At 35.2% G+C, this 24,967-nt stretch overlaps 2 protein-coding genes across 2 annotated transcripts; one reads left to right on the top strand and one right to left on the bottom strand.

The window, feature by feature from the left end:
• The first annotated feature begins 207 nt into the window (after positions 1–207).
• On the top strand, positions 208–3,983 carry LOC122314387 (photosynthetic NDH subunit of lumenal location 5, chloroplastic-like). Its single transcript, XM_043129927.1, has 7 exons — positions 208–359; positions 481–693; positions 1,091–1,241; positions 1,375–1,463; positions 2,655–2,709; positions 2,885–2,970; positions 3,582–3,983. The coding sequence occupies exons 1-7, from the start codon at positions 345–347 to the stop codon at positions 3,732–3,734; spliced, it is 762 nt and encodes a 253-aa protein (XP_042985861.1). The 5' UTR covers positions 208–344; the 3' UTR covers positions 3,735–3,983.
• Positions 3,984–8,312: 4,329 nt separating this feature from the next.
• LOC122314173 (ACT domain-containing protein ACR4-like) lies at positions 8,313–11,450 on the bottom strand. Its single transcript, XM_043129587.1, has 7 exons — positions 11,072–11,450; positions 10,813–10,858; positions 10,608–10,722; positions 10,455–10,522; positions 9,239–9,838; positions 9,031–9,135; positions 8,313–8,904 (listed from the first exon to the last, which is right to left on the bottom strand). The coding sequence occupies exons 1-7, from the start codon at positions 11,143–11,145 to the stop codon at positions 8,557–8,559; spliced, it is 1,356 nt and encodes a 451-aa protein (XP_042985521.1). The 5' UTR covers positions 11,146–11,450; the 3' UTR covers positions 8,313–8,556.
• Between the last annotated feature and the right edge of the window lie 13,517 nt (positions 11,451–24,967).

The raw sequence follows: 24,967 nt of genomic DNA, 5'->3' as shown, positions 1-24,967 counted from the left end.
TATCATGTATCATGAAAAACATTCCAAAAGAAAAATGTTAAACTTATTTTAAAAAAATTTTAAAAAAAATTTATTTTTTTATATATCAGTTATTTATAAGTTAAAAATTATGAAATTTAAAATTAAAAATTTAAATTAAAAAAAAAACTAACAAAATAAATTTTGTAAATAAAAATGTAAGTAACCTGTAAATACATAAGAAAAAGGTGCTGTGCGTCTATCATTAATCCATTTCTATCTTCCATTCGTCACCCTGAAATCGTCGTCGAACATTGGCCTTATCACTCGATTGCTCACCAACTCCTCTCTCCCAAACACACACCCAAATATCTCTGTATCCGTCAATGGCGGCCTCCCTTGTAAAAATACTCTTACTCTTCGCGAATTTTCTATTTAGCTTTCCGAACTTTCTTGGCAGCCAGTCAGGAATTTAGTTTGAAAATCTTTTTGATTTTTCTGACTGTTTGCTTGGATTTGCAGCCAAATGTCGGGTCGTTATCGGGTACACGAAGCGTGTACCGGATCGGGGTTCCGAGTCCCACGTGCAGTTCGGTCAAACTTCGGATATCTCCATCGCCGTCTTCATTGAGCTTCTTCTCCAGCCCTTTGTGTGTAAGCCCTCTCACATATTCGTCGTCGAATCCTTCTTATAGGAGAGCTGGTCTTCTTGGCTCGGTCAGGGCCAGTGCCGAGGTTAGGGTTTCCTTTCTAGCGCAATTTTTCCTACTCTCCTTTTGGTTACTGCGAATATGAAGAAATTAAAGATTTTGGTAGAAAAGAAATAAAAAGAGAAATTTTATATCTTATGCATCTGTTTGGTTTGCCCTACTAATATTCTACTGAACCGCATCCTAATCTAGTTTTGATTGTTTACAAGATTAGTTCTGTTCCGAACGGGTGAGCTCGTTTAATTGCTGCATTTTCAATGGCTTTTCCAAATCGAGGATTCTTGAATGTTTATACGTGGAGACACACATACACACACGCCCCCTTTTGTATTTGAGTGAGAGATTTGTGGTGCGAAGAGCTTAATGTTGTATAATTATGTGTAGTGACTCAGCGGGTGTGCCTTTCTTTCATTCGCTTGTAGGAAGCAACCTTACAATCAAAAGTTACCAACAGAGTTTATTTTGATGTAAGTATCGGGAATCCTGTAGGGAAGCTTGCCGGAAGGATTGTTATTGGGTTGTATGGTGATGATGTGCCCCAGACGGCAGAGAACTTCCGTGCCCTTTGCACAGGTTGTCTGTTAGTTTTTTGGCTGCATGCTTTTCACTTATTGAGTTTCTTGGTTTCTTTTAGTTATCTTATTTGGGTGACCTTTTTGGATGGATTTCTATTCACTCTCAATTCTCAATTGTGTATCTTTATTAGGAGAGAAGGGCTTTGGGTACAAAGGTTCCGCATTTCATCGCGTAATCAAGGATTTCATGATTCAAGGAGGGGACTTTGATAAAGGAAACGTGGGTGCTTTTCTCATGCTTATATGTCCATAGTTCGTCTATGGCTGATATCGTTTGCACTGCATCATCAATATCATTGATTTTTGTTGCCAATCTTTTCAATCAGATTTACTTATAAAAGTCTTTTCTATTGGGTTTTGAATCGACACAAAGCACACTAAGATTAAGGTAAAAAAAAATTATCAACAGATTTGCAGCATTCTAGTAGTTGGTCACTGTGATAAAGCATGATGTCGTGGTTAATATAAATTGGTAAGAAGCCAAGGTTTATAGGAGAAAAAAGTTCAACTCAGCTGGTAGTTAAAGGTGCCTTCTCATCTTTCTGTTGTGAAATTTTGCTTTCTTGCACCCATTTGACTTAACCTTCATAAATAATTTATACCGGGTTCTGATATAATTACTTTCCTGAGCGATAAGGTCCTTTTTTAGCAAGTCTACTATTAAAACTGTTCTACAATTGACAAAAATTTGTGGATGAGAAATTCTACTCATTTGCCACTTTGATAATCTATATATTTCCCTCTAGGGTGGAGAAACCACCTGTCGTCATCATAAAGTACTAAAGTAGTAGGCTGTCATTAATGTCATGAGCTAGGAAGAAATTAGTGTAATTTTGGAGCTCTAATTCCATCGAGATGATTGAAGCTTTCTACCTTTAGATGGTAAATGTTGTCTATTACAGGAAAGACTTGCCCCAGATATGCTTGTTCCTGCCACCTTGATTTCTTTTAAACTGCATAATATGAATCTCATATGGTATCAACCTCGTTAATTTGAAATGGAACTTTACCCCTGTTAGAAAGTTCAGAGGTCCACCCCACCAAATATTCAAATCTGCTTTGCTGCATGTCTACGCTTACGTCTGAGACCGATAACCTTGTGATACAGAAACATAAAAATCTATCATCATGAGTTCATATGGTTGACTGGACAAATTGTTGTTCCAATTTCTTGGACCGGATGCATGGGTTTCTTTTTAGCCTTAGAGCTCTTTCTAACAATGAGTCTCTTTATCAAAATATTGGCCACTGTAACTTGAACAAATTCCAGGTGGCCATATTGTGTTTGTTTCTCAAAAAAGAAAAAGAATATTCTATTTTGTAATCTTGGGTGATACTTTATGTGGGCTGTTGAGCTTGAACTTGTTAGCATATCCATCTACTTATTGCAGACAACTTCAAATTTGTGCAGGGAACGGGAGGTAAAAGTATATATGGTCGTACATTCAAAGATGAGAATTTCAAGTGTAAGTTCATTTTCACTTCTCATTAGACAGTTGCAACTGGCTGGAGCTCTCTGTGAATGAAAGCCCACCTTAGATCCTTACGTGATTTCGTGTTTGCTTGTGGTTACTTCTTCAATTCCATTATATCGTTTGTGTGATTGTGAGTACCAATGCGCAACTTAATGGTGTTTTGCAGTGGCTCATGTTGGACCGGGAGTTGTTAGCATGGCAAATGCAGGCCCCAACACCAATGGGAGTCAGTTTTTCATATGCACTGTCAAGGTACCTAAATGTAGTAAAAAGTTTCTATGTTACTCTTACTAATTGCTTGAGAAACTTTAAATGCTTTACTTTTGATTGTTCCCCAGTTCCTTTGTTTCAGAGTTCTACTTGAGAGTTAAAGAATACTCATGGGAACCTTTTTTTTTTTTTTTTAACTAAGTCAAGTTTGCTAGGAAAATGATCCTTAAAAAGGTTGGGCACCAGTTTTTAGTTTGTGGGTTCAAATGGCAAACATGTCCCTCAAACTGGGTAATTATGTTCCATTTGTTTGTTGCCGAATCCAACTCATGAATCTAGAATTCCAAAATTTCTTGGTCGATAGTTTGTAAGAGGCATTGTTGAGATGAACTGTCCTTGGCAAGCTATATCTTGTTTCTTCCTTTCTGCATTGGCTACTCCCAATACTGGAATCCTTATGAGATGTTGGCTGTTGAATCCATGTTGGACTGCTGATGTGAACTTTTGGTTGTATGCGTAATTGAAAACCATCTATATTTCTGGCGGGCTAGAGTTTTTAATGGTTTTCATTTGTGGTTAGTGAGAGTTTACAGAAGATGTCATGTTGCTACTACACTTAACGTATAAATATTTCCTTATCTGGTAATTGGCAGACTTCATGGCTGGATCAAAGGCACGTTGTCTTTGGACAAGTTCTGGAGGGCATGGATGTTGTTAGGCTGATTGAATCCCAAGAAACTGACCGAGGAGACCGTCCTAGAAAGAAGGTGGTCATTGCGGACTCCGGTGAGCTTCCAGTTGTCTAACGTGGATGTTCCTAGTTGTTTTTCTCTTTTTTAATCTTTTACTCTGCTTCGGTGTGGGCTTTTCTTTGGATGAATTCTGCACCTAAGGATTTTGTTTATTTTTGTTCCTGAAGAAAGAGATTTATAACACTGGGAGTTTTATTAAAGTGATTAGGGAACCAAAGGTTTAGGGTTCTTGAATACGTTGACGTGGTAAATCAGATTATAAAGTGATATTATTATTATTATTATTATTATTATTATTCCTTAGTGATTTTGCAAAAAGTGTAAATGGGCCCGTGAACCCAGTCGGCCTACTTTAGCAATCTCATAACCACAGCTTTTGTTGGGCTTGGGGTAGCGGACTCCATTAAGACTTATTGATCTTTATCTGCACACTACACCACCTGTTAACTAAAGTTTGTCAAATTAAAATGATACTTCCACTAACTTTATTCGTATTATTATTATTTACTGACTTAACTGTTGAAAAACTGTAACCGTTATTATTGGAAGATTGGGTTTTCTTGATGGTGGTTTTGAGAGAGAACGCAGTCCGTGTCAGTGAGCGGTGGGACCCACAGTCTCCTCTCTTATCTCAATTCATAATATTAGGAATATTTTATTCGTTATATGTCTGGTTTTTTGTACGGATAGTGTGTCTGCAACCCTCATCCGTACAGGTTCTCGCTTTTTTTTGGAAATACTTGTATTGTGACGATGAATTCATTCATATATGTTGAGGTTGGCACGCACGTTTTGTTGTGTGGATATTCAAATACTTAAAAAAGAATTTAAAAATCCAAAAGGGGTTGGGACAGAGGTGACTCATAGATGATTGTGAAGTGACATATTAAAGCATAAATATAATAAAAAATAAATATTTATTAATGACGGGAGTAGGCTAGAAGAGGAACAGAAAGAGCCGTGTTACGTCCATGCCGTATACCAATCAAGACTCTTAATTTAGGCCATTAATTGAAGGCTCATAAATTCATTTTATCTTTTATTTATTTAATCTTTACTGCCAGCTGATTCTTCTCACAGAGCCTTATTTGTAACCATCATAATCCTTTTTGGAATATGCATTGAATTTAATAATTATGCTTATTTTATCCTATGTAATAAGAACAATAGTTGGGGCAATCGAGGATGTCATCGAGGATCCTCACCGATTTATTTATTTTTATTTAATAGTTAAGAAAATATTTTTAATTAATATATATTATATTTTATTAAATATTTAAAGGATTTATAAAAAAATATTTAAAAAAAATTACCTGCTCGTGCCCTCTATAGCTGTAGCAGGTTCCATATAATATTAAAGAAAAACGACCCAGATACATATCATATGGACATTACTTATTTATTTAATATTGTGAGGTTTAATATAATCATCTAAAAAATGTTTGGCAAAAAATTAAAAATTATAAAGAATCTTAATAAAGTATTCCATTTTTCTTTTTTTAAAAAAAATATATATCAATGATATTTTGGATCAAATTGCAAAAGAGAGTCACTAATTATTGTTGGGATCCAATGTCACGTTATCATTGGTTTTGAAACAATAAATAAAAGAGAAGGTAATGCTTTTTCATGCATCGAATAAGATTCCAATAAATACTTTTTTTTATCCATTAAATTATTAATTCTATACTACATTTTAAATCTAAATAGAAATAAATATAAGAGTAAATGCAAAAGGACGACTTACAAAAAGCAGAGTTGTGGACCCCACACGTATCGGCAATTGGGATTGGGTGACATGGAACGGACGGTAGCGATCAATCTCGGCCTAATACGAACAAGGTGAAAACGACGTCACATGCGGTTGTAAAGATGCGTGACGCAAACGTCCCTCCATTGTTTAAGGTTCTGTCTGGACTCTTTATAAACGCCTATTTCATTGATTGATTGATTGATTATATAAATAATTTCAGACATCATCGTTCTATTAAATTCAAATGAAAAAGATAAGGATTCCGCTGGGTTGCCAGCTCCGCTCTCATTTATTTATTTATTTTTTATGTTTTTTTACTTAATAATTAAAATAGTGTTGTTTAATAAGATATAATTTTTTTTAAATATTAAAAAAATGATGTAAAAAAAAATAAAGACGAGATTGGACAACAGGATCAGGAATCCCTAGCATTGCCCAATTCAAATTAGTTTTTCGTCGGCAATTATTTATGTTATCTTTTTGTTTGCCTACCCAAAAATAAATAAATAAATTTTCATTTTCTAAATTTTAAGTTGACCATCATGTTTTTTTATATTATTATGATGAGCAAATAAATGTGGACATCATTTTATTGTTTATACATGTCAACTCCCTGAGAGCATTTATATTGGTCTATATTTATGCATATGTAAAATCATCTCTTTTGCATATTTATTTTGTCATTCAAATAAAACTTTCATATTGGTTTATGCATATTTGAAACAAAATGATAATAAAATATGATATTTTATTATTTTGGAGGAACGAGAAATAATAGAGTGTGTGTGGAAAAGTGTGGGAAGAGAGATAAAGAATAAGTAAAATATATTTGAAGAGTAAATAGTAAATATGTAAAAGTGTAAAGTTATTGTTTATAATTAGCTAAATATTTGAAAATGGATAATCTAATATAGCTAAATTTATGCTTATATTATGCAAAAATAACTTTATATATGTATATGCATAGATCAATGTGAATGCTCTAAGAATAATACTGGGTACAAATTTTAAATAAACAAGTTTTACATAAATCTTTTATAAAAAAATGAGCTCCACAAATAAATAATAGTTTTTTATTTTTTATTTTTTATTTTTTAAGTGTGATTCATTTTTTATTTATTTATAAAGACTTGTTTATTTAAAATTTGTATAAATTATTTATCGTTGTGTAAAATCAATCTACCCTATGTGCCCTTTGTATGCATCGTACTATCAATCTGTACACTCTTTGTAGTGCTTGAACCATGGTTTACAGCAATTGTGATAAAAACAAAAGTGGGGGAGGGGGTGGGGACTTTGATCAAACTAAAAGAAAAGCACTTCAAAAGTAGAAAACGAAGGGGAGAAATAGGGCTGTAAATAAATCAGTCTGTTTGATAGTTCGCTCGGTACTCGCTCGGTTAAACTCGAATCGAACTCGACTCGTGAAAAAAAAGCTCGTTTGTTAAAATAGATACTCGCTCGATTTGTAAATGATACATACTCAACAAAACTCAACTCGACTCAACTAAGACTCGTTTAGGCTCGCTCGTTTATACTCGAGTCGACTCGATTAAAACTCATTCATATATTGACAAATATATACATACACCTATGCATGTATATATGTATTGGCTAATAATATAAGCATACCACTTTTATAATTAAATATATAATATGTATTCTAATTACTTATGTTTATATAGTAAATATATTTCATAGGTATATTTTATAATTTGTACAATAATTAGTTAATAAAATTTAATAATTTCATATACTAGTATGTGAGAACCATATATGAAATAGATATATTCTATTATATTAAGTGTATATATTAATAATATATGTAGGCATATAATATATTGTTATTTTGGATAAATATCAACTAGTTATATTAATTATTTATAAATTTTTTAAAATTTTATAATTTAATAAAGGTTCTACTTATTAGTTGTATAAATTTAATATTAGTTCTTTTTTATTTATTTAATTAATTTATTAATTATTAAATCTTATTAAAAAAAATTTAAATTCGAGCTCAAGTTCGAGCTCGGCTCGACTCGAACTCGTTTGTGGGACGAGCTCAAACTCGAGTTGTGAATCGAGTTCAAACAAAGAATTGAAAAAAATTTTGATTTCGAATTCGAATTCGAATTCGAACTCGAACTCGAATTCAAATTCAAATATTTTAAATCGAGCCGAGTTCAATAAATCAAAATTTGGCTCGACAGAACTCGATTACAGCCATAGAAAGAAAGCATGTCATCAACGGGAATGGAAAACTGGAGGTTTATCTCGGGTACAGTGAGGGAGAACAAAACAAATTTTAATAGGCAAAAGATTCCAAAAATAATAATAGAAGTTGGAAAGGGGTGTAAAAGGTAGCAAACCAGTCCGTCCTTAAGTTCTCGCACCACTGAATACAGATGATGCCACATGGAGTAGCGAGTACAGAGAGCAGTGAGGTTACTGTTCGCTAGTGACCTTACCTACCAAACCACTACGTAGCCACTTCCAAGAGAGGAGAAAATAATAAAATTAATAATAAATGCCTGGAATGAAAAGTGAAAACTACTCATGACTTTCGATGTGTTGTGGAATTTACTATACTGCAGTGTCATAAATGTACGTAATTGTCTCCTCAGAATAGCAACATGTGACATGTCAACCTTGGCGGCTTTCTCAGGTCAAGGGCCATGCCTATCCATCTCCTCTCTTCTATTTGAGTCTTTTTTTCGATGAATATCGAGGCTTTATTTAAAAAACGACAAAGCCGTTTTGAGCCAAGTCTCTACAATTTTCCATGTCATTTTCGGCATTATGTTTGATGCCGCAGCAAAAGAATTGTTTTTTAAATTGTCCATTTATATATAGTCTACAAAAGAGTCTGAAGACCAAAGTATGAAACAAGAGGATTTATGTACACCAAACATGGAACAAAAAGAGACAGCATAAGGAACTGTACACATGAAGCTTAGCAATTGTTGAAATATTGAAAGTTCAAAGCCTGACCAAGATCAACAAGGGATTCACCTGCAAAATCTATCTACAGGCAAAATCTACAACCAAGCAGACATTTCTTGATATCTACAGGCATTAATGGACAGCACCTTTCCTTTGTTAGGGGAAAAAACTTATTAATGCTTAAGAACATGACTTCATCAAACCCAAGTTGTATAGGAACTTCTCCGATCTGGTTCGAAAGAGATTACCCAAAGAGAATTTCCCACTCTCCTGGGTTGGAGATTTTGAGTAGGCATCATCCTTCACATGTAGCATTGTGATCAGGCCAATCTCTTTCCGAACTGCCTCAATTGTTTCACTCTTTACTGGATTTCCTGATGCATCAGTCACATAAAAAGCATTTACAGCTTGGGAACCCCTGGTGGTGACCTCTGCTCGGCTTACTGATAAACCATTTTCTCTGAATATTCGAGTAACATCAGATAGAAGGCCAATTCTGTCTTCACCACAGAGTTCTAGTCTTATGCCCTGTATTATGAGAATGTGCATTAGCATCACATAAGAGTTGGACAAGTACTGAAAATCATGTATGTATTTGAATTCCCCCAACCACACCCCCCCTCTCCCCCCCGCGGGCGGCGTCCACTTCTTTACCTCAGAAGTTCGCCTCTTGATAGCAGCCTCCAGGCAATGAATTACCCTTTGCCTCTCTGCTTCAGAACTAACAGGGTAGCCATCCATATGCCTGATATAATATTCCTATACACATAGAAAGCCAATGTTTTCAACGTTAGTCAATGCAAAGCATAATCAAGATCTTGAAGAAGAGCGATCAAAGCAATTCAAAGTAACAAAAGACGACCTGATAAGCCTCTGGTCCTTCAGCAATGACAGTTCCATGGTATACCACATATTGCATATCTGTCAACGTGCATACAGTATCAAACAATAGCTTAGGACGGTCAGGGCACCTCAAGTTCACAACAGTATATCCCTTATCTGCACATTTCTCTACAGTTACAAGAAGTTTGCTCCTGTCACTTGTTGACTTGCAATCTGTGTCATCCATATCATAATCGCGATCAGCATACATCATTTGATGCAGCCTCCGTTCCTTATGAGTGGAACCTGCCGAAACAGCAGTGTTTGCACCCCGTTTATCTCTGTCCCCCTTTAGCACATAAAGAAGAAGTTGTTTGATCTTAGCAAGCTGATCAGGATTGTCAATTGGCAATCCAGTTGCCTCATCAGTAATGAGGACAACTGACGCCATTCTTGAATTGTGGGTCCAGACTTCTGCTGCTACCACATTACATTTGAGGTTAGCCAGAACAGCGAAAGCCTCTGAGAGTAGGCCTGGCCTGTCTCTTCCAGTCAATTCAATTGTTGTGTGTTCTGTGGCAGCTTGGACACCCACGGACCTTCTCAAGGATCGAAAGCTATGTGCCTTAGGTCCTAGCGACTGTGACATGTAAAATTAAACTATAAATATGGCTTGCAATTCACATGGCTCCATCTAAATAATTCTAGTACGGACCAAACAGCAAGCACAGCCCCTCCTTCTTTGTCTGGTCGTACTAGTTTTTAATTGTTGATCTATGTAATCGAGGATGGTGATTAAAGTTGAAGTCCTTGTAGCGAGCTCCCGGCCCATTGGAGGCTTCATAGAACACAACACTATTTTCTGTTTGATATTTTTGTACCTATGTACAGTTTGATCAACTAGGTTCCTTTCATGATCATCATGTAATTAAATAAGAAATTAATATGAACAGAGATTCATTAGCAGAATAGAAGAAGCTATATTGATCCGAATAGGAATAAATAAAGCTAGGGTATTGATAAAACTATTTTGACAAATTTGCCGGACTACACAAAACCAATATGAGCGTTTAGCAAAGTACCGGGGAAAACAACAGAAATCAGCTACCAAGTTCTTCCTAGAAGTATATCAGCTTAAACATCCTTCAGATTTCGCACTCTTAACATCAATATCTCCAGCTCCAAGGTAATAATTTCTTAGGCACTTCATAATTGGTATAATAAAACGTAAAAAGAATGTTGGTTCGCATATCTACCACTTGAATACGTTCAGCAAGATCGTCATCAAATAGCTTGTTGCCATTCTGATCTGTGACATGAAATACTGCAAAGAACAAATGGAAACAAGAAAACTCAATCACAAACCACACATTCAGGGTCTTACGTATTTATGAAAATCAGAAACTAACCATCCATGAACCATTCCCCATCTGAAGAAATGTAAGCTCGACGAATTATAAGATTCAAGTCAATGAGAACTTGAACCAACTCCAACAAACTCCCGCGCTTATTTGCACTATCGACCTAACAATTCCACAAAATTCATTGCAACAGAGGGTCTCTCGAATTGCATACAAGATAACCCAAAAGAATTTAGAGAATTCAATCAAATACCTTAATCAAAGTGGCTTTCCTGCTGGAGGCATTATCAACTGTAACCCTGCAAATTCCGTAATCAAGCAGGGAACTAAATCACAAACCCATGTGGCTAAAACAATCAAGATCGACGCTTTCAGCTCATTACGGTGGAAATTTCGAGAAATGAAAGAAAAGCGGTCCAATTCCACGAGAGCCAAGATCGAATTGGAACGTAAAATGGAATCCCAGTACAGATAAAAGGAATGAAAAAACATCCAGAGATGAAAGAAAGTACCTGGGAGGGTTCATTCGAATCACAAGCTTCTCAAACTCATCATCCATAGCGAGAGGGGAAGACCAACAATCCATTTGGAAATGAAATTCAGAACCACAAAGCAGAGAGCTTGAAATAGAGAGAGTAATGAGTGAGGGGATAAAGAGAGTATCTTTCTGCTCTGGAATCTCTGCTCGGCTGGTTTCCTTTCTTTTATTTATTATATTTGTTTTCTCCTGTGTCTGATTTTTCTGGCACTTTCTTTGTTTGTGCCTGTGGATTCTGATTTCTGAATCGGGGTTGTGGTTTGTTGTAATGGGTAGTTGGTTGGGTGGTGGTGGCCGCTCTTCGGCTGGACGAAGATGTTTTGGAGGGACATACAACAAATTAACAATTTTAAGGAGAGAGCACATATAACATCAAAAATCAAAAAAAAAAAAAAAAAAAAAAAAAAGGGAGGAGGGCATGGGACTGTTCATGCCGGCCTGTCCCTGCTAACATGGGCCCCACACCACTTCCCCTGTAAACATCTGGCCAGTCATCCCCTCAAGTCTATTGTCTTTGTCTAGGGTTTGCGTTCTTTCACAGGGCGGTTCTACACACTCTTTCTTGCCTTTGGTTAAGAACCTCGAGTGTCTACTTCAGCCTCTTGGTGGCTGTTTTTAGAGTCTATTAGGTTTATTCTGCCCTGATCAAGTGGGTCTGTTTGGCCCTATTGGTTTCCAGTGACTTTTTGTATTATGGTCTTTATCAAAGGCGCCCCCCCTGAACTGTCATTCCATATCAAATAAAATCTAGTAAGATTGCTTTGCTTTTTGGGGACCCTTTGGTTTAGTAAGCATGTGTCGCATTTATCATTTGAAATCCAGTAGGATTTCAAACTCTCCTCAGCTGATTAGTAGGATTTCTGTTAAGGCTTGAGGCCAGGCACCCCACCTTGGCATAGAGCAATCTCTACGCTTAAGCAACCATTGCCTCCAAGTCCAGATCTAAATGAATTGTTTGCCCTGCTTGCTGCTAGAATCACACTCCTAGTCCCGCGTACTCAAAGGGGGAAAATAAAGGTAAAAGAAAAAAAAAATTCCTCTTGTGGTGGATCTTAAAGATAATGATCATGTACTTAGAAATCAGTTTTTTTTTTACCAACTTCTTATTATTATTTATTATTGTTGCCATCTACTTGGAGGTATGGTTACCCATATAAAGATCCTCACAGGTGTGAAAGACTGAACAGTAGTACTACTATATTATACCAAACAGGGGGTGGAACTCTGGGAGGAATCTTGTTCTGTATAATATATATAAATCGGGAGAGATAAAGCCAAGAACTTTCGAGTTCTGCAGACCATAAAAAGTACTACTCCAATAATTGCAATCTTATTGTTCCACTTGCGATCTGCACCGTTTGATCAAGCATCCGTGCTTGGAAAATAAAGTGCCTCTTGAAAAGGAAAAAAGGCTTATTTGGGAGATCTTAGCCACCCACAAATCCCTGTTGTTTGCGTCATCAAGTGCAGGATATTTCGCCTTTCTGGTGTTACTCCAACAACAAAACCAAATGATAAAGGCCGAAACAACAGATGGGGAAACGGATCAAGAGCGCCACGATGAGAATGACACGATGACTGCTTGTCCTGCATCAGAGGTGCTTAAGACCATTTATAGCGGCTCAATAAAATTAAATTATAGTTAAAATATGAAAAAAATTTTACAATAGACTCAATAAGTATATAATAAATTTAGCCATCAATCTTTTGGCTAACTAAATTTATTGAGCTAAAATTACTAACTAAATAATATTTTTAGAGTAAAATATTATTCCCCCACTATACCGAACAATTCCGCATAGCCAAATTTTTGTTGTTCTCCCCTTTCATCTCCTTAACCAAAACCCACTAGAGCCATTTTCATCTCCTTCACCAAAACTTACTAGAGTAACAGAAAAACCTCACAGCTCTCTCCCAGATTTTTGGTTTTCAGTGGTCGGAACTCTCTCCCGAATTGCCTCCCAGCTCCAGCGTCTGCAGCACCGAAGGAAGAGCAACCGCAGCACCAAACGAGAGCAACCGCAGCACCAAACGGGAGCAACCGCAGCACCGAACGTACTCCATCGTCTTCTAGCTGCAACACCGAACGGACGCAACCCCGTGAAAATAAAAGGACCGCCGGTAAGCCGCCGAATCCCATGCCTCCATTGTTGGGTCTCCTTTGTTTTTTTAATTTTTTTATGCGATTTCTGGTGAAGGGCAGCACCGAACAGAGCTTCTGGTTTTGGTACCGGACAAGATTCAAGCACCGGACGATTTGGAACTGCAGCACCGAACAATTCTCTGAGCACCGGTAAATCCCAGGCCATCGTGCTCCTCTATTTTTTTTTTAAATGCTTTTTCTGGAATCTATGAACGGACCGAATGAGATTTTTCTTCTTTGATGTTTGGACTTTTTTTTTTTTTTTTGAGAATTCTCAATGGTTGATTGAATTTCTGGAATTTGATTTTAGTATATTGATTTGATAAAATTATAATTAGAATTAAAATTCAATAAAAAGTTTAAAATCAATATTTTAATAGAATAGTGAAAGATTTGTTGAGTCTATTATTTGGTGTTATAAAAAGTGACTAACTAAAATTTGTAAAAGTGAAAACTTTAGTTAAAGTTTGTTAAACCTACTACTAGTAAACCTACTACTAGTGCTCTAAGGCACCAACTGGAAGAAGGTCTAAAAAAAATTTTAAATAAAATTAATTAAAAAGAAAAAAAAACTTAATTAAAAAAATAAATTAATTCAATGAGAAACCATTAAAAATATAAAAAAGATATTATATTATTACTAGTTTTAAAAATATTTTTACGTAATAATTATCTCATGTACTCTTTTTATAAAAAAACATTTCTCTTTTGTTATTGTTAATTTAATATATAATATAAAAATTACAAATAGAAAATTTTAATTTTTGAGTGTTTATAAAAAGTTTTTCTATTATCCTTTAAAGAGGTAAGAGCCAAAATTTTTCCAAATGCATAGATTGTTTGTAAAACTTTATTGAAAATAATGATTATAGTTGCTTCTAAGAGTTTAAAGCATGTCTTGTAAAATTAAATTAGATTAAAACTTGTCTAAATTGATAATTTTCTAATAAAGATTAAGTCGGTTATAAGTTGAAAATATGATATAAAATTCTAATCAGTAATTTACTTTACAAAAGGATAAGAATTATTTTTAAATAAAAAGACAATCTAAAAATTCAATTTAAAAATATTATTATTTCTTTTTAAATAAATAAAAAAACATCGCTCAAAATTTCTTCCTTAGGCCTTGCAACATCTTAAGTCCGCCCTGTCCTGCATGGCTCTGCAGACATATCGTAGCCACAATAAGGAGACACATAACAGAGGTGGATCTCTTTGTTTTACTTGTCTCATTGTCTGGGCATTTCGGGGAATGTCACATGGATTTAACAATGTTGATGAACGTACCAAGGTAAGTTGCATGAAAAACAGGGTTGGTCGAAAGAAGGACATCTTTTTTCTGTATCAGTATACAAATTTCTCAGTGAGTCGTCTGATCAATGCGAGCTATTTGCAAACCACAATCATTGGTGATTCATTTATTTTAGCAAAACTTTACAATCGATTGAGAAAGATAGTCCTGTGGATGGAATAATTGTAGACAAAGGGATTGCAAGAGTGCAGAGTTAGTTGTTGTGAAAAAAGATGCAAGAAAATAAAGTAAAACAAGAAATCAACCACAAGATATATTTACGTGGTTTGAAAACGTGTCTATGTCTACATAACTGTAAATTATTTTATTATCTTGAGAAATGAAAAATTATACTTTAGGGATGAAAATACATTGTTCAAAACAATTATACTGTTTATAATATATATATGTGGTTGTATGGCAAAAATCATAATTTAATAATTAATGAGTCATTCACTTGAGCGAAGTGAACGATTGAATTATCTCTTTGAAGTTTTGCTTGAGCAATATGTCATGCAAATTTACAAACTCTCTATCTAAATTTTTCTTGAGAGACTTGTAGTGTGAACGTTAAGTGAACTTTCTATTTAGCGTTTCTTAAGTCACAAACAAAGTTAAAAATAAATAAATAAATAAATTCTTGGCCATGTCTAAGTGAAAATCTATTAAAAAAATATTACAAATCATTGTTAGATTGGATCATTAAATTGAGCTGCTTGCCATAAGAATAACAAAGTTCCACAAACAACATGAGACCAAATGACAACGAGATAAGCTAAGAAGATCTGAAGGCTGCTATGAGAAATGAAGATTTGCTCTATTAAAGTGCTTTAGATGAAGAAAGAATCGAGATGATCATGCCCTAATCTAAATTTTCATCAAACTTCATGAAAACCAAACAGATATTATTGATTCTTAAGATTTTAATATGCAGAGCCCGAATAGAAATGGAAGGAGAATGAGCGGTTGTAATGAATTTAGTTTGGGATTGGATTGTTGATGAGGAGGATCACACATGCACATGCACACGCACACTTTTGAGATTAGGTTCTGACTAAAGTAAACAATGTCTCGACCCTTTTGTCTTTAAAACGCTATTTACAATTACTATTTAATACTTTGCAATTTTGATGCCCGGCCAATCCATGAAACTGCGCCATTTTGATTAAAAAACAAAATGAATCTAAACAATAAAAAAAGGGAAAGGATCCGTAGGGGACAACATTTCCGTACGTACCATGATATTGATGTATAAAGCATGTGAAATGTCTTGATAAATTTGGGCGGAAATGTCTGCTTGGTGCTTTCTGTCTCAGTAATAACAGTATTAACTGTCAAACATGAGTACAACCAGAGATAAGACATGATCATTTATCAAGTACAGTACCTTAATGACTAAGTGACGTTATTAATGCTTTATTATGTTTTAATTTTTTCATTCGTTTCCGACACATTTTTGTGGATGATCTTAATCTATAATTTCTGTTGTTTAGTCTGTTGGAATAAAGGGGAAACAATCTTAAAGGGGCTGAGAATAACGTGGAATCCATTTTTTTATGGAAAATATTTATTTTAGGTAAAAAAAAAAATTATATAAAGATAAACTTATAAATTGATGTGTCTTTTGATACGTTAGATTGTAAAGTTATTTTTATTATAAAGTAGATCTATGAATTCCATGAACCTATATCAGTTTGTGAATTTATTTTGTATACTTTTTTTTATCTGTAACAGTTTTCTTTTTCTATTTGAATTATTACCATTACTTGGCCAAGATTAAGGTGACTAGGGTTAAAAGTGGAGGAGAGAATAAAATTAACAGATAAGAGCATCGATCGAAAAGGATTAAAAAATTATAAGAATTTTGATGAATGACACGATTCAATAGTAAAAAAACGTGTTATAAATATAAACTGTAATGAAATAATAATAAGAGGATAGTATATAACATTTTACTCACAAAAATATCATACAATTATTCTAAAAAAAAAAAGAGAGAGAGAAAAAGATATTCAAGGAAAAGGAATCGAACCTTGCTGGAAAACAAAGGCCAACATGAGTACGATTCCTCGTAGCTCTTTAAGTGTACACCATAAAACATGGACCAATACGACACTTTGCCATCACATCACTGCCCAATGACCATACATACATAAGCTTTACCATGAATCACATATTATATACATATATATATATATTAAAATCATGTTTAATTATTAGGATTTTGCTTCAGTTATAAATCGGGAAAAATGAATGGCTGTGATTTGCAGTCCGTAGAGGTTGTGAATGTGGATACCAACAGTCTGCAGCAAGCGATCAAACTTGGTTCGAGTTTTGTTAGCAACTTCAAATTCTAGTCTTGTGGACGTGGTCCAGGATTTTTCACCCCCGCCGGTCACCTGGACCACCCACCCTATTCAATTCATTTTGGTTTTGAACCAGCAATTTGGCCACTTGCTGCATTGCACTATTCATCACCACTTTGCTGGTTTTATTCAAAAGCTATATAGCTTTGAGAATGATGGCACTCCAAGCCAAGATTGCATAAGATTCTGTTGAGAACGAATGAACCTCAACCTGGGACTAGTTTTTTTTTTTTTTTCATTATCTTTTTAGATATCATCTCTCATGGGTTGGGATCATGACTACACACCTAAGATCGGTGTTCAAAGAGTAAATATCTGTCAAGAGAACGTTTCGATCATGTCGTTGATTTTTAGACTCTCGATGCGACATGATATGGCAACAAAAAGAATAAAAGGTTATTTTTCATCTCAAGTAACTTCATATGAAAATCATTTAAATCAATGATAACTTAAAACGTACCACGTCAATAAATGATGAGAATGATAAACTTTAAAACGAAGAACAACCACCATAAAAGCAGTAGGGTTACTGCAGAACGATGATAGCAGCAGTGTCATTACCAAAGGGCCAGGTCTAATGGAATGGGGCTTTCCAGCCACGATTGGTGTCTAGAAAATGCAAATGGCACACCAAGACTAAAGACTAGTTTCAACCCTTTATTGTGTTGGCCTTGGTTTATGATGGGTTTGATTTGTAGGGGAGCCCATTACTTTTGACACCCTTTATGGGTATTTGTGTTGGGGGAAACTCACTGGGTGAGTTTGCAGCGGCTCATTTTCAACATGGCTATGGAGAGTCCTGCAAATTACCAAATTTGGAACTCATCAAAGGTTTTCTTTTTCGGCCAATAGAAGGTTTTCAAACATTTATGTGTTTGTATAGGAAGCAGATCTTTCAGCCACTAAACAGTGAGTTGCTCCACTGAGTGGCAAATCTTTTTCCATGGTAAGTACCATCCAATGGTTACTTAGAGCATTTCCATCCGTATCTTCATTCTCATCTCAATAATTAAACTTAAAATCACATTTTTTTAAATTTTTTCTTAAATTTTATTCATATTTTAAATACCTCTCACATCCCATTCTCTATCCCTATCTCTATTCTATTAAATAATATTTATCTATTTTTTTTATTACTTTTTTCTCTCTCTTCCATTTACAATCTTAACTACTAACTCTTTTGTCTTATTACCTTTTTTTTCAAATATCAATTTCTATTAAATTTTTTTACAGTTTTGACTATCAAATACAGTATTTTTTAACCAAAATTCGTATTATGAAAATAGTAATTTTTTTTATTTAATTAGTGCATTTTCTAACGTGATGACCATATTTTATTATTTAGTATTCTTTATCCTTTTTTTAATGATAATACCTAGTCACGTATTGAATATAAAATTTCCACTCATTTTTTTAACGGTAACATTTTTTGTCTTTTTTTCCAACGGTAATACTTTTTATCTTTTCTCCAACGGTAACTTTTTTTGTGGTAATATTTTTCGTTCTATATGTAATGGTAACTTTTTCCTCCATAAATACGCATATTGCTAACATTCACACTCTCACAAACTCTTCTTTTATTTGATCTATAGAACTGAAATTCAATAGTCTTCCTTGATCTCTCACTTCTTTCATCAAATGGCTCGTACTTTTTTTTGCAAAATATTGACATACGTATCATCTGAAGATGATAGTGATGTTGTTCTTAATGAGGAAGCCGATAGACAGTCATCGAGGCATCGTAACAATCGCCAACGTCGTAAGTTTATTCGGCGTGATCATATTCAGGGGCACGAGCGGCTATTTCGCGATTATTTTGTAGAAAATCCAGTATATCCTTCGAATCTATTTCGAATGAGATTTCAAATGAACCGTCCCCTATTTCTTCATATTCTAAATGAGGTAGAGTCTTACGAGTCGTACTTCGTCCAGAGAAGAGATAATGTCGAAAGACTCGATTTATCTTCTATGCAAAAGATAACTGCAGTACTTAGAATGATGGTGTATGGGGTTACTGGAGATTTTATGGATGAATACATACGTATTGGTGAAAGCACCGCAATGGAGAGCCTCAAAAAATCCCCTGAGACAATAGTAAGTGTTTTTTCAGATGAATATCTGCGGTCTCCAAATGCCAACGATATTACCTAATTGCTTGCTGTAGCTGAACAACGAGGAGTCCCAGGAATGCTGGGAAGCATTGACTGCATGCATTGGAAGTGAAAAAATTGTCCAGCAGCTTGGAAATGTATGTACTCTGACCACATTCGTGAACCCATTATTATTTTAGAAGCAGTTGCTTCATATGATCTCTAGATATGACATGCATTTTTTGGTATGCCCGGTTCACATAACGACATTAATGTTTTAGAGAGATATTTTATTTTCACGGAGTTTGCCCAAGGGCGTGCTCCTTCAGTCAATTACATAATTAATGACAATGACTACACTATAGGGTATTACCTTGCTGACGGTATTTATCCCAAGTGACGAACTTTTGTGAAGACGATTCTATCACCAAGAGGAAATAAGAAGAAAATTTTTGTGAAAACACAAGAATTTGCAAGAAAAGATGTCAAGCGTGCATTCGGGGTACTTCAACAACGATTTGCTATCATTCGTGGACCTTCCTGAATGTTCAAAGTGAAGGAACTAATAAATATAATGAAAGTATGTGTTATTCTACATAATATGATCATTGAAGACGAGCGTAATGATAGTGAGAGTCTGAACATTGAGTATGATCAACTTGATGATGATCTCCCGGAATTATCGCTAATCATACAGCTGAGCTTACGGACTTCATCCAGCGTCATCATCATATTAGAGACAGCTCGGCACATCATCAGCTTCAAGAAGATCTAATTGAACACCAATGGCTATTATATTCCCAACATTAGTCGCGGTTGTGTTATATTCTATTATTTCCACCAACGTTATTTTAAACTATGTTTGAGCTAATATGCTTTGCATTTGTAATTCCTTAATGTTAGTAGTGACTATATTAATTGTAATCAAGTTTGTTGTCGTATTTCTTTGAGTATAATAATGGACTATATTTGAGGTAATTTATCAACATGTCTGAATTTGTTACATCGAATTTACTTGCACAAAAATATCAATTTATACTATCATCAAAAGTACAAAAAAATTATAACTATTACTTTTTACACATATATCATTGTCCGAAACATAAAATATCAAATACAACCATATAAAATCAATCCGGTCCTCGGGCATGACTGCGTCTCATGATGATTTCCCTCTGGAGTTGCTCGAAATATAGCCTCTGCATTTCTGGCATGACACTCACATCCATCATCATAATGCGCTGATCTGATTCCTTCTTCGCAAGCTTCACTTTCTCAGCCTCTAACCTCAGTCTTTCGTCCTCTTGACGGATTTTACTTTGCTCTTTTGCAGTTTCAATTTTAATCTTCTCTGCCTCCAACCTCAGTCTTTCATCTTCAAGACGTAATTTTTTTTCCTCTTTCTCATTGTCATACTCCATCTTCTCGGCCTTTAGGCGATAAAACTCTTTCTCCTGAGTGCGTGACTCCTCTAACAGAATATACTTCATCTTTCTGAGTTAGAAATTTTCCTCTGCTTGCTTGCCTTGGGCCTTTCGTTTTCATTTTTCATCTTTCCTTCCCATTGACCGGTCCAATTCGATAACCTCATTCTCTATCACATTCTCCTTCTTGAGATCAAAAACTGAATCCTCCGTAGTGACAGAATATCAAGTCGGGGTAGGAGTCGGGGATGGGGACATTGTCTTCCTTCGCTTTGGATCCTCATTTGTGGCGCGCTAAATCCATTTAGGTTGGTCATTCAACAGGTGCCAACAATGCTAGAACTGAAAGGTGCATTTTTCTAACGATTGGTAGATAACTTCCGCCTTGTCAAACTTGCATGTAAACAAATAAAATCTATGTTAAACCAACTTGCACAAAAAATAATGCGAACGTAAAATACTAAGAGTAACAAAATTCTACCTTGTCTTGGTCGGTCATGCCACTTTGATTTAATCCTTCAATTTGAGCTAGTTTCGTATAAAATTTATTTGTGGCCTTTTGAATAACTGACCACCGATATGTTAAATACTTTATTGTCCGCTCATTTGTGGTTTCCTTATATTGCTGAAAGTACTCAAATATTTTTTTTCTAAAGTTGAGAGTGTTTTTGATCTGTTCCTTGGACGGCATCAATGTTACAATTTAGCCATGCAGAGACAAGTAACTTATCTTCTTTAGGGATGAAGTTTGCACCCCTAACTGATTTCCTAACACCGATAGGCTCGTTAGGGGGTAGGGGTAGAGAGTCACCAAGAGTCATAGGGGAGGATCCACTTTGCCCACCGTAAGTGGCGTCGAGTTGAGGATCTTGACTAAGGAGGTTGGTGAAGTACATATGTCCAGAGTCTTGTGAATCCATCTCTAAAAAAATATTTAAACGTTAGAAACTGAAGTTTGGCCACCCGTCGGGGTCATCGGCTCAGAAACCGAATTGTGACATCATGGAAATTTGGCCACCCACTCATGGCTGCAACGTCCGATTACCACTATTTGTTGGTCGTCCGGGTTACTTAGCCATTGAGGGAATGAAACAAATTTCCTGTATGCGTGCCAAGTCCAAAACATCATCACAACCGAGTTCGATTAGTTTCCACATTATAATTGTATTACAACATAACAAGAAAACAACAACCAAACAACATGCAAATCATAAGAATTCAATAAATAAGAGCATCCCCATCCGGTCTAAATAATATCAAATATATTAATAAATGTGGCTCAGAATGGTGTAAATATTGACAGCATACGTAATAAAGTTGCCAAACATTAAATGGCTGCAAAACCCCACCCAAACCTCGATTGCCTTTTGTGAAAAGTACCACAAACTGCAATATGACCATCCGGATAAGGATTATCCCGCCATATTGATGGGACCCCATTAACACTTGTGAATTAATGGCTACTAAACACCATCATCATTGCCTAATAATAGTCCCCCCTCCCCAACAGATCCGAAACACTGCAAAGGACCCAATATGATGTTAATCACAGCCTAATTAACACTTGCATGCTACTCAGAAAAAACATTACTTTTAATAATGTCTAATATGATATAATAGTTTTCTTTTAGGTATATTTTCCATTAAGCAAGGACCCAACGATAAAAAAAAGCCTAAAGATTCATTAGATTGGCAATAAAAAGATTATATATGCTAGATGCCAATGGACCCCACAATAAAATTGAGTTTTCTCGCAACAAAGAGGCCATGAATCCGCATCTAGTATGTTGATATGCATCCATGAATATAACTGCATGTGCATCCAGCATATTAATGCTTAAACTAACTACAAGAGTATACCATGCATCCAATTAAATAGTCCAAGTTATGACATAATAGAGGAAACGAAGGTTGCAGCAAAGGGGAAAAATAACTCAGGGTCTAATAGTTTAGCACAATAAAGATTCAACTAAATTTAGTACTCTGAAAGTTGCAATTTATTTTCTAGAAATGTGACACTTTGGACAAGAGAGAGTTTAACATTAGCATTAAGAGAGTAGAAAGTAATTCTACATAATTTGAAAGGTTATTACTGAGATGTCGAAACACTTCCCTAGCAATATAAATAACAATGACAGAGCATGAATATAAGGGTGAAACATTGATATATGTATTACTTCTAAAAACTGAATTTATTTGTGAGAGTCTAGCATAACTATAGCTAAACAACAATCAACAACCAAGTCTCATTTCAACCATCCATTATAACTAAGTTCAAAATGATAAAGACCCATATTGTCACAACTACAATGGGTCTGCACAGACCAACCCATTAAAATAGCATTCAAAACCAACAGATTTACAAGTATATATAGAATAGTAAGCTTGGTCCAACTGCACTTAATACAATATCCAATCAACCAAAACAATAGGTATTTTTGGCATCCGCACCATCCACTTGAAATTAAGCCATATAATACATCCTCAATTATATTTTATAAGTATAATAAAATATCACTTATATTTTATATGGACTGAGTTAATGAAAGGTAAATGAAAGGTATATGTATATGGACTGAGTTTATAAAATATCACTTATAAAATATCAATGACTTGGTCCAACTGCAGTTAATGAAAGGTAAATGAATATCCACCAGCCATATCATATGGACTGAATAGTCCTGAAAGAAAAGAAATTCAATGTGTATCCAAGTGCAAAAATAAGGTTTAGATATCTAGCCCCCAATAGATAGATACTATAAGAGTTCAATCTCACCCTACATCTTCACACCTAAATGAGATACCAAGCAAAAAAGGAGCTAATATTGCACGGCATCAAGTCATAACATACATCATAACAGATCTCAGTGTAGTTCCACCACAAAACTCAGTACAATGCCAATACAAGTTGAAGATTTATCAACTTGCCAAACCCAGAACAACTATATACAACTACAGAAACATGGGTTGCATCCAAATTCCAATATAAAATCTGCATGATAAAACTGAGCAATGGTAATCTTCTCAACAAGGTGAAAGCAACCCAAATATTTACAACAAAATTCAGAGCAATTGAAATCTCAACAACCATTTTGAGCTACAATTTTGAGCAAGAATAGCAACTGAGAGGATTCCCAGATTAATTCACAAGTTTCAGACTCCATGGCAGTGTTTTTGAGCTACGATGAGACATTGCTATAACCACAAAGTTTCAGACCCAATCAACAACCATTTCGGTCCTTCAACAGATCTTAACGGAATATGTAATCTCATAGCAATGGTAATCGAAACAACAAATTCAGAGCAACCCATAATCGAAATAACAAATTTAGAGCAACCCAAATCGAAACAACAAATTCAGAGTAACCTAAATTGAAACTCAATCGATTTATCAACGATTTTGAGCAAGAATAGCTAGGGTTTTCAGAATGTAATACATACAAAAAGCTAGATATTTTTCGCAAGAATCAATCTCCAAATACATGCAACCATGGAGGAAACCGAGTGAGGGATATGAAATGAGAATGCAGAAGCTCGGTGGCCAACCATGGAGGATCCCGATTCTCACAGAGTCCAACCATTTTCAAATGCCGAAACTCAAAATATGCAAGAGAGAATATGAGAATCCTGCCATGGAGGAAACCGAAAGGAAATAAAATGACTTACAATCATTGTGGACTGGTCCGATGGCGAGGGAGGAGATGATTTCGCAAGGGCACCCAACTGTCCAGAGCAAGATCCGCGGGACAAGAGAGAAAAAAAAATTTGGAGATGTAGAGTCGAATAACAAATATGGAGATTTACTGTACAAACCGGAAACCCAAACTCCATTTTAGGGAATGGGATGGAGGAGCCAAATCATGGAAAATCCTATAATTTTTTTCAAATTATAGGAAAAATATCGGTGTGCAGATGCTGATGGGGATGCTTTTAGGGAATGGGATGAAGGAGCCAAATTATGGAAAATCCTATAATTTTTTTTAAATTATAGGGAAAGTATTGGTATGTAGATGCTGATGGAGATGCTTTTATAATAGTATCACAATGAAAAGCTACCAGAATTCAATGTCAACTCTTCCACATATTTACCGGCTGTTAAAATCGTCTTGCTCGTGAAAAAAAGAAGCCCTTTTCACTAACGTAGATTTGGGTTAACGTAGATATTCCTCAGTGTCCCGACTATTTACGCAAGGTGAGAAGTAGATGAAAAGAAGTACAATTTTAGTAAAGAATAACCTAAAGGGTCAAGTTCCCGTGGTTGAAGTACATTTTATTGGATTCGATTTAAACCGAGATCTCGCCCCCTGAAGTCCGTGTGGCCACTGGTGGCAACGTTTCGGTTAAAGCTACTTAGGAGGTAATCGTCCAGAAATGAAATAGGAAACCGTGGGGGTTGGGAATAGAAGTGATTTATGTTGTTCCCATTAGAAGTAAAAAAAAAAAAAAAAAGGTATCCAAGAAAATATGCCTTTTTGAGAACCAAAAAATAATGATATCGAATTGCAGATCTACTTTTTAGTTGAACAGTTATATGGGAAATTGCTGCCTCAGTGCAA

The sequence above is a fragment of the Carya illinoinensis genome, chromosome 6, assembly GCF_018687715.1.
Source record: "Carya illinoinensis cultivar Pawnee chromosome 6, C.illinoinensisPawnee_v1, whole genome shotgun sequence".
Lineage (NCBI taxonomy): Eukaryota > Viridiplantae > Streptophyta > Magnoliopsida > Fagales > Juglandaceae > Carya > Carya illinoinensis.
This window is presented reverse-complemented; position numbering and strand designations above follow the sequence as displayed.